Below are 11,288 nucleotides of genomic sequence, written 5' to 3'. Positions count from 1 at the left end.
ATCTACATGTAACATCAAGCATTTTTTATATCACATTAAAAAAAAACAAATATATACACATACACAATGTTGTAGAGTTATTTCTTGTAAATTTTCTGAGGTTTCGCACCATATTCGATATTTCGCGCCACGGTGTCAATAGGGCTTGTGTGCAGTTGTCGTTCGTTTCCCTATCAATGTTTATAGGTGACGCTGCGCTACAAACGACAATTTTCAACCTTATCTTTTATTTTTCTATGTCTATCAGTATCAATTTGATCGAAATCTTGTATTCAAATTAATTTGAATACAATATCATTGCATTTATTTACATGTCAATTATCAAAATTAGATTAATTCAGAAAAGTTACATGGATTATTTAATGGCGGATGTTTATAAAAGTTTATGTTGATTTACCTAGGAGTAAATCAGCTGACACAGAACCCCCGCTGACGACCACTATACAAATCAATACAAATTACTGCGCAGAAAAGTGCGTGATGACCCAGGGAGATTGAACATAGTTCAACTCCCAAAAACTAAATGCATAGTAATGTAGAGCAGGACAGCTCCAACAAATTTGTTCAGTTATTTAATGTGTGAACAATATATATTTTTAACTTTTTCTTGATAACTATCATTCTAATTCTTTTCAAATTTGGTATGAAACATATTTGGAACAAAGGTAACATAAATTGTAATTGCAAGATTCCTGCACCCTTGGGCCTTAGGGGCAGGGTAAAAATGACCAATTTTCAAAAATCTTCTTCTCAAGAACCACACAAATGTAAGAAAAACTAAATGCATAGTGATGTAGAGCAGGAAGTCCTCTACCAAATTTGTAAATTTCATAATCCCCGGGGTAGTGGTGCTGACCCCAGGGCGGTGCCAAACTTGTTATATAGTGTTTATATGTAAAACACTTAAATAACATTTTGTTTAGTGCTTTTGATACCAGATTGAAACTAAATGGATAGAGCAGGTAGTCTTTCACCAAAATTTTTAATTTGATTTTCCCCAGAGTAAGGGTTTTGACCCCCAAGGTGGGGCCAAACTTAGTATATAGTATTTATGTACAGGTTTGCTGATACTGTATAAAATCTAAATACATACTTAGGAATAACAGAAAAGGATGTACAAAATATGGTGAATTTCTCAACCCAGGGTTATGACTTTAAGATGAGTCCAAATTAGTCATATCTCTTGATGTATTACTGTTAATACACCTATTATTTAAAGCCTTTCATCAGTGTATGCCCTTTTGCAGGGAGGGAAGTTTTAAGAACACATATTGTTTCATACTGTTGCTGAACATTAGAATTTAGCTTAAATATTCAGAACAGGATTTTTTTTTCTAGATTTCATACATAGCCCATGGAAGTAGTGATACTTTTTCACAAGTATTCAGGCCTGTGTGGTAGCAGGGGACAGTTTCGCACTATAGGCCCGGTCAACTTTTTCAAAAAATGGAAATACCCCATATTTGAAGTGATATTACATGTGTAAACATGTATACAATAATTGTAGGATGCATGTCCAATGTAGCCGAGTGCTTGATAAAAATGTTGATATACAACATTTAGGTGTCACCATGATTCCTAGCATATAGATGGGTGCAAATACGAAACTAAGACACGTGGTCAGTTGCTGAAGAAATTCCAGTGAAAACATGCAGGGTCTGCAAAAAGTCTGTAGCTGTGAGGGAAGGTCGATGGCCCCATTTGAGAGGTAGATTTTTGAGAAGGGCAGATAGGGTCTTGATTGTGCACAGTGTCTAAATCCCCATGTTTGGTACTGTGATTTGGGAGGGGGGGGGGGGTGCGGATTAGCCCAAATGAGGGAAAATCAAAGCAAAAAAGGGGAACCTGCTCAGAGCATGTTCTGTGCACCAGCACCAGTATTTATAGATTACATGTAATTTAGGGTCATAATTTATGAAATACAAGTATTGACATAAAAGGGAAATATGATTTTTCATTAGTCTGTCATAATCTGACTTTGGTGTATATTCCCTATACACATGTTTCAAAACCAAAGAAACTGTCCCCTTGCCACCTGTGCCTTTTGTTTTTACTTGTCAATTCGACCCATAACTTATTCGTACCATAAACATCACACACAGTAGTGATCAATCTCGTAACTCCTATAAGCAATACAATATGGAAAGTTGGGCAAATACGGATCCCTGGATATACCAGATTGGTTGATTGTATCTTGCTTAACGTCTCGCTCGAGATTTTTCACTCGGATGGTGTAATATCCTGGGAAACACTCAGGAGAAAGATTAAGATACAAACCACGTGTTGATTTCATTCTTTATCTAAAGTGAACTCACTGCAAACAGCGTTAATTGAACATCGATCCCGATTACAAATACTACACTCCTCCCCTCTTATTTAACTTCGACAAAATTTTAACACAAGTCAATAAATGTTTCACATAATTTTTAGCCAGTCATTATACTTTAACCAGTCCATACCAAAAAAAAAAAAAAAAAATCAAATTTCAAAAATCACTGATTTAAACTTCCTCGATCAGTCTTTTGGGTGCATTTCGTTCGCGCATAGGGTAACGCCTGGTTGGTGTGATAAGAACGGACTTGGTTGGACTAGACGGTGAAGTTTTGGCTGATGAAGTGATTGGATTGTCAGTCAATGACGGCAGCTGGTTTTCACCTCTGGATGGTGGAATGCCTTCATGTGCTTCAGACAGGATGATGCCGTCTGTACGACATGGTGTTGAGTTAGTGCTGTTGATACTTAATTGAAAGTAAATGATTAGAACAGGTAGTCTTTTACCAAAATTGTAAATTTGATGATCCCCGGAGTAAGGGTTCTGACCCCAGGGTGGGACAACACTTTGTATATAGTATTTATGTGAAAGTATGCTAATACTGTATAAAATCTAAATGCAGACTTAGAAATAGCAGAAAAAGATGTACAAAAAATTGTAAAATTAAATGAATATTACATGTAAGATGAAATTTGATTGTAATTTTACCAAATCAACTTAGTACTGAGGGATCAAATGAGATTGCTTTAAGGTCACGTGGTCATCAGCCTTCAGATAGCCCATCATTTTATACTGTTTTCGTATATACTGTTTTCGTATAAGGTACAAATAGAAAAGAGTGGGTAATTACTTTATAAAGGAATGGGCATTTGATCCGAATTTCCTCGTGAATCTTCAGAAAATGTATGGGGGATCCTCGTCGTCTTCGACCGGGCGGGTTATAGTTTCTGCTGGCTTGTTTGTTTTGGGTAAATAATTCATGTGTAGCATCATTTGGTGCATCAGTTCTGTCTGTTTCATCAGAAACGTCTCCATTGTTGAGGACATTTCTCCCTAAGAGTTGTTTTTATTTTGACCGGAAGTCCTCGCTGGGGATGTTGAGCCCGACTGCAGATGTGTCTGCGTGGAAGATCGTGTTACAGATTTTGTTACGTAATCGTCAATGCTCGGACCTTTGTCTTCGGATTCCGTATTTTTGCTATTTTGCGTATCCGCAGATCCAGAATTGATTTTCAATTGCGGCTGTGTCCCAAAATTGGGCTCAGTGTTTTCTAACCCAGAATTGGGCAATTTCGAAGAGCTAGACCCAGAATTCGGCGCAGCATCATTGTCCCGCCTTGCGGAGAAAGGCATTCTGTATATACAGAATATATGCCGATTTTGTAGAAAAGTTTCACGAGTAAAGTTGTTCCACAATATATCCTGGTTTTTATAAACAACTTCTTGACATAAAATGTCACACAATAACGGCAAAAAGTAAAACAATTCCACGGAGATGAAGATGTGTGTCTTCAACAAAAGAACCTCAAAGCACTGTTGACCACGTGACCTTAAAGCAATCTCATTGGTTCCCTCAGTATGGTTGATTTGGTAAAATAGTGAATTTCAATCAAAACCCAGGGTTATTACTTCAGAATGAGTACAAAAATAGTCATGTTTTCATATTTTAATGTTCATACACCTATCATTTAAAGCCTTTCATCAGTGTATGCACTTTTGAATGCAGTGGAGTTTTAAGAACACATCTTGTTTTATACTGTTGCTGAACATTAGAATTTAGCTTAGATATTCAGAACCAGGAATTTTTTCTAGATTTCATAGCCCATGGAAGTAGTGATGATTTTTTTTCACTAGTATTCCGGTGACCGATAAGGCCTGTGGGCTTCTTGTTTGTTATTATCACTGGGAATGGGATTAACTCCATTAGAATATCGGGATATGCGGGAAATATCCCGCTGTTTATAACAACGCATCTCAGATGCCGAGTGGTTAGAGCATCACACGGTCTCTCACCTCTGTCGGCGAGGGTTCGAATCCCGCTCACGCCGGTAAGTGAGAACGTTTCCCAGTTTACTTTCGGAAGGTCGATGGTCTCTTCCCAGGTACATTATATTTGGGTTCTCTCTTCCACCAATAAAAAAAAACCGGCGCCACCAGATAACTGAAAAATTGTTGAGTGTGGCGGAAAACATCAATCAATCGAATTAGTAAGGAAATGTTTTAAGTAATACTGCAACAGACTGACGGAGAGCTGCTACCTTCACAGGAAGGAGGCTCTGATGAGACAGATCCAGCGAAACAAGTGTTATTATTTCTGTGGTATATGTCAAATCAGCAGGCTATGAGAGAGACCAGGGGCGACTTCACTTGGAACTATTGTACACGGTTAACTGACGTCATCTGTCTAAATTTAACCCAAATTTGCATAAAATCAACTGAACAACAATAGTAAGCACGCGTGTTTAGTTCAAAATGGCGCAGTATAAGATGCTTTGCGTTTACATTTTTGAGAGTTTACTGGATGACAGAGAAGACGAATTTTCATACGAATATAGTAACTTCTTACTTCATACAGGAGCTTTTCTCCTCCACGGCACAAAATCTGTGTCACCACGAGTAACCGGTTATGTTGAAAATGTTATTCCTTTCTTTTCTACGGATAATTTTCGGTATCATTATCGTATAAGTAAAGAAATGTTCGAGGAAATACTTACCAATATCGGTGCCTACGTTACATCCAACCACGGTGTGGGCATTGAAGGGATTCCTCCATCTAAGCAACTCCTTGTATTTATGTGTTACATGTCAAATAAAGTGACAATGCGTGAAATTGGACATTATTTTGACATAGGACAATCCACAGTGCATGTTGTGTTGAAAAGGGTGAACGGCACATTCATCGAAAACCTATCAAAGGTAAAGATTACATACTGATAGTATACATAAAATGTAATGCATAGGAACCTGAAATTTTATCAATAAGTTTCATATCCCCCCAAGCATTTTTTGATATAGGGGTTTAACTTATTGCTAAACTTTTAGGTGCAAATAGGGGGTACTATTTTTTGATCTGTGGCTTTTTTTGCAATTTATTGGTTAAATATCAGGTACCTGTAGCAATTACTTTACGTCAGGTGGACTAAACTTTTAGATCGAAACAGGGCCCCCTGAATCTCTGTGCTGTGATCTACATTGAAGTTTGACAAACACATTCCCCCTTTCAGTGTCTCATCATAGTATCATTGTTATAGATCACCTTGGTTCTTTCATTTGTTATTTCTGTAGCACAATGCGATGGGACTGAAAACAGTGAGATTTGTATCGCTGAAGTCTTGAGCAAGGTGCTTTGCTCATATGAGCTTTTTTTTGCCCTTAGCATTCAAGCCAATATTAACATCTTCATATTTCATCTGCACACACCTATAATTATAATTTCCCCCTGAAATCAATGATTTTTTAAATTTTACTTTGTAGATCATCCAATGGCCAAATTTTATTGAGCAACAGGGAATCGCACAGGACTTTCAGCTTCAGTCTGGGCTTCCAGACATAATTGGTGCCCTGGATGGGACGCACATCAGATTATCTTCTTGTATTGGTGGAGATAATGACTATATTAACAGGAAGCATTACCCATCGATACAACTCCAGGTGATAATACTGGATATTGTGAAATTTACTACTTTATTGATAAATGATACCTAAATGCTAATTATAAAAATATATTTTATTTTTTAATTACAGGTGGTAGTAGATGCTGATTTAATGTTAAGGGACATATACACAGGCTGGCCGGGATCAACTCACGATGCCCGCGTACTACGAAATTCAAGTCTTTTTACCAATGCTACTGGTGGACAGTACTTTGATTTGAATAGGTACATAATTGTAGACAGTGCATATCTGTTAAAGGCCTGGTTGATCACTCCATTCAAAGACAACGGTCATTTAAACATAAATCAGAGGAGGTTTAATCGAGTTTTGTCATCTGCACGACAAGTAGTAGAGAGGGCTATTGGTCATCTAAAGCAACGGTTTCGGCGACTACAAGAAATAACCATACATGACTCTGATGAGATTGTCAAGACAATAGTATCTGGTTGCATACTGCACAATCTTTGTATCTTGCATCAGGATAGTGTGGAGGATTTCTTAACAAATGATCTGAACAATGGCAATGGTCACCCTAATAATTATCCAAACGTGTACCCTGATGGAAGAGATGGGCTGCAGAGGAGGCAACAACTTGTTCAGGGACTACCATGACCATTTGCCTTGAAATTGCAAAAACAATCATCTGCTCATGGAAATCATCATTGTTTTAGTACAGAAATAAAAATTCAAAATGATCAAATTTTGTTTATCAAAGAATATCTTTCTTAGGAACAGTAAAGTTAACAAAATTAAAATTTGAACAACAAAAATAACAAATAACAATACAAAAATCACTTCACTCTCTCTCTGACACCCAGACAAAATGTCCTATCTCTGATACATCATTGTCATTTATAGAACTGCAGTTCATCATGATAATACATGTGCATGTGTCAATATAAACAGCAAACGTAGTTTAACTTTAACACATAAAAGTTTATGAACACAAAAATATTCCTTTACTCCTTGTAACCATAAAACAAGAAAGATGAGCCAATGCGCCACATTGCTCACCTGAACAACATTTATCATCACATTCATATTAACAGCGTGCAGGAGAGACATGAAGGCTATACCTACAAAAATTACCTTAATAATAAGAGTGGAGGGCATATTAAACAAACTTCAGTTTTAACTGCATCAGGACCATCTGAACAAACTTAAGGCTACACTATATTCATGATATAAGGATGCTCTTACATAAATTTCACTTTGTGCACATATTGTTTCTGTAAAGATTTTTTTAGAGAACTAATCTAAATAATTAACCAATGTTAAACTTTTAACCCCTATTGTAACTCAATCTTGTTCAAAAGATGGGGGAATGGGAAGGCATGTTTAAAAAAAATTACATGATAAAATAAACAAGAAGCCCATTTGAACCTTTGGCTTAGGTAAGCTAAAAATATTTAAGGTACGAGATATGCTTTAGTTGAAAACTGGTTGAAGTAAAAGATTTTAAAAGTTAACAGACAGATGTAAAATTTAGGAGGACAAATGGCAGGCAAACAGTACTTTCAACTCGGGTCAAAAAAAAAGTTTTGGCACCCATAGGACATTATAAAGTTCACTTTTGATCATGACTTTTAACCGATCTTTCAAAAATGTCCAGCATTCTGTCAAAGCGTCTGAGTTTTTCTTCCTGGTGCCTCTCCATCTGTTTTCTCATTTCTTTGTTCATATTTTCCATTTTATTCAGCAGGTTTTCTGCATAGCGCTTTTTAGGTCGAGCGGGTTTATCATCAGTTGTTTCTTTCTTTTTATCTTCTCCATTTACTCCACTGTCAAATGACACCGTTGCTTTTGTTGATGCCTTGTGTCCAAACAAATTATCAAATTCATTTTGGTACTTGAATTCATGTTTCTCATTACTAGTTTTTTTTTATTTAAGTCTATAGTTTCCTTATACTTTCTTTTCAAATTTCTCCATTTATTCAAAATCTGAATTTTAGTAACCTTAATTCCTGCAGCATTCATTTTTTCAAAAAAAATTTGCCATAATGTTTCATGATTCTTATTTCTATGAAAGTCCGCATCCATATCTGTTCTCAGTGAAATAAGCTGCTTTTCCTCACTTTCGCCCCATATGTGAACCTGAAATGAGTTTTAGATGGATTAGATTTTTCCCATCATCATAATATCAGGTATGATAAGTAAAAAGAGCATTTCGCAGAAACAATATATGTAGTGAATTTACTCTGATAATGGCTATGTATAATAGACAACTTTTACAAATCAATACTAAGATCTAAAAGTTCATTGTTTGAAAAAAAAAGTTTAGCTTATTTATTTATAATACCTCATCTGCAGAAGAAGAAATTTCAATCTCTCTCAAAGATATATGGTACTGTTTCTACTTTTAACCATTCATCACATACATAGCTTTACTTAAATGTTTAGCAATATATATAAGCTTACGACATTTAGATTTCTTCTTATTTTTTCTCTTGCTCTTCTTTCCATAGCTATTGTAGTCTTTCAATTTCAAATTAATATTTGATTGAAACTCATCTGAAGTGAGAAATGTTTTAGGGCCCACTTGAATTAAATTATTTTCTGTACACAGATAAGGAGGGGATGGAGTGAATAAAGATGAGGTAAAACATCTTGTTGAAGCCAAGCATGATGATGGATAAGACCCAGATTCAAATGATTCAGAATAATATATTGGTATGAGTTTAGGGGCATAACAGTTCAGAACTTTGTCCCCATCATCCAGGTTATACAGGCTGTAATGTACCTTTTGATCACCATCTTCCATAGGAACAGTCTGTGGCAATGGAATGACATGTTCAGGAACAAGTGCATTTGCAGTCGGGGACTCAGGTGACTCAGGATATTGTGTGGTCATGGCAGGTGATTCTGAATGGGGCTGAGACTGGGAGTTGAAAATACGTTTCAGAATGGATTGCTTTGTCTTCGCATCTGAATAACAAAAACATTAATATAAAAACAATGCACACGCTAGAGATGCCATAGGATTTCTCTGAAAAGTTAATATCATGAGCATGCATCATTTAACAAAATAGTGAATAAAACAAGCATGAAGGGAGGAGAGAAACAATTCAGGCAGTTCATTTTCTTTCTATTAAAACCATATAATAGACTTATTTGGCATTATATATGAAAAATATAGATGAAAAATGAGTTTTAGTCATACCATTCTGCTGTAATGAAATACATTACCTCCATTGGGATTATTCAAAAAATTTGCAAGTTCTTTGGACATTTCGCAGGTCAGTTCTTGTCCATTCCTATTCCTCACTTTGATTTGAACTCTAAATTAAAAGATAGAATTATTATTAATTATGATTACTTTAACCAACACAGTAAAGACCTATATGCGAAAATAAAACAAAAGATAGGGAAATGCAATTCTTTTAAATACACAAAACAACATGAACAAATTGCAAACCTATGATTATTCTAAGATTTTCCTAATATTTTTTATATAGTTGTCATATAGAATTCATTCATTTTAATTATAATAACATACTGATAACTACCAGACATGTCTGAGTTTAATGAATTTGGTATCAATCAAACAAAACTATTACCACAAGCTACCAAATGGAAAAATGGAAAAAGCATAGCTTCAAAAGAAAAAATACATACCTTACATATACATTTTATATATATATATATATATATATATATATATATATATATATATATATATGCGGTGTAATGACAGAATTTAAGAAAGTTTACATGCTAAGAGGCTTTGTCACTCAGTAATTATCAATTCAGACATTTATTTATTTTATTTATTTTTTTACATATAATTCACCCAATTTCCTTTGGCGTCAACGTGATTTTACCCCCCCCCCCCCCCCCCAATGCACACTTGCTGAATCTCACTTACATTACACATATACTTCAAAGCTTCATGGCTTCCCCCACATCTAAACTAATCAATTTAAGAAGCTTCTGTAGGAACTAAAAGAATATAGTGACCATAGAATAACTTTACTTCTCTAAATTGTAAAAAAAAAAAATAAAATATCAAGACACTCGTGTTTAAAGAACTAATTCGAAGTGAGAAATCATACAAAAAAAAACTAAAATGACTGCAAAGATGGCATCCAAAATATGATGACACTAGACATGATCATATTCATTGCACAAAGTCATATAAGCTGTTAAGAAAAAAATCTCTTCACTCACGTTGCCTCTTTCTCCGCCATCTTTTATCTTTGTGTACCATTGGAGTAGTAGGGGCTAGCGTGTGTTCATCACGGGTTAAGGTCAAAGTTGAAATGATGCCACTATTGTTGATACAATGCCTGTTCATTTGTTACGCGAGTAACGTTAGTTCGTACAATAGTTCCAAGTGAAGTCGCTCCAGCAGTCTATGAGAGAGACCAGCAATCTATGAGAGAGACCAGCAGTCTATGAGAGAAATGAGCAGTCTATGAGAGATATCAGCAGTCTATGAGAGAAATGAGCAGTCTATGAGAGAGACCGGCAGTCTATGAGAGAGATCAGCTATCTATGAGAGAGACCAGCTATATATGAGAGAAATCAGCAGTCTATGAGAGAGATCAGCCGTCTATGAGAGAGACCGGCAGTGTATGAGAGAAATGAGCAGTCTATGAGAGAGATCAGCCGTCTATGAGAGAGACCGGCAGTCTATGAGAGAGATCAGCAGTCTATGAGAGAAATGAGCAGTCTATGAGAGAGACCAGCAGTCTATGAGAGAGACCGGCAGTCTATGAGAGAAATGAGCAGTCTATGAGAGAGACCAGCAGTCTATGAGAGAGACCGGCAGTCTATGAGAGAAATGAGCAGTCTATGAGAGAGACCAGCAGTCTATGAGAGAGATCAGCTATCTATGAGAGAGACCAGCTATCTATGAGAGAAATCAGCAGTCTATGAGAGAGACCAGCAGTCTATGAGAGAGATCAACCGTCTATGAGAGAGACCGGCAGTCTATGAGAGAGATCAGCAGTCTATGAGAGAAATGAGCAGTCTATGAGAGAGATCAGCAGTCTATGAGAGAAATGAGCAGTCTATGAGAGAGATCAGCAGTCTATGAGCGAGATCAGTAGTGTATGAGAGAGACCAGCAGTCTATGAGAGAAATGAGCAGTCTATGAGAGAGACCAGCAATCTATGAGACAGACCAGCAGTCTATGAGAGAAATGAGCAGTCTATGAGAGAGATCAGTAGTGTATGAGAGAGATCAGCAGTCTATGAGAGAAATGAGCAGTCTATGAGAGAAATGAGCAGTCTATGAGAGAGATCAATAGTGTATGAGAGAGATGAGCAGTCTATGAGAGAGATGAGCAGTCTATGAGAGAGATCAGCAGTCCATGAGAGAGATCAGCTAAGTTTTCGACGTATCGATGCCACATTGAAAA

General features: G+C 36.3%; 2 protein-coding genes across 2 annotated transcripts; one reads left to right on the top strand and one right to left on the bottom strand.

Moving 5' to 3' along the window:
* Positions 1–4,628: 4,628 nt before the first annotated feature.
* Positions 4,629–6,613, top strand: LOC125660775 (uncharacterized). Its single transcript, XM_048892581.2, has 3 exons — positions 4,629–5,188; positions 5,747–5,923; positions 6,017–6,613. Exons 1-3 carry the CDS (start codon positions 4,745–4,747, stop codon positions 6,536–6,538), a joined length of 1,143 nt encoding a protein of 380 aa, XP_048748538.1. The 5' UTR covers positions 4,629–4,744; the 3' UTR covers positions 6,539–6,613.
* A 4-nt stretch (positions 6,614–6,617) lies between these two features.
* Positions 6,618–10,419, bottom strand: LOC125660763 (uncharacterized). Its single transcript, XM_056147948.1, is given in 5 exon segments — positions 6,618–7,808; positions 7,811–8,020; positions 8,667–8,851; positions 9,113–9,204; positions 10,094–10,419. Coding segments are annotated over 5 exon segments (822 nt in total). The 5' UTR covers positions 10,114–10,419; the 3' UTR covers positions 6,618–7,493.
* Between the last annotated feature and the right edge of the window lie 869 nt (positions 10,420–11,288).

This window comes from Ostrea edulis, chromosome 8 (genome assembly GCF_947568905.1).
Source record: "Ostrea edulis chromosome 8, xbOstEdul1.1, whole genome shotgun sequence".
Classification (NCBI taxonomy): Eukaryota; Metazoa; Mollusca; class Bivalvia; order Ostreida; family Ostreidae; genus Ostrea; species Ostrea edulis.
The sequence above is the reverse complement of the archived record's forward strand: the minus strand, read 5'-3'. Positions and strand labels throughout refer to the sequence as shown.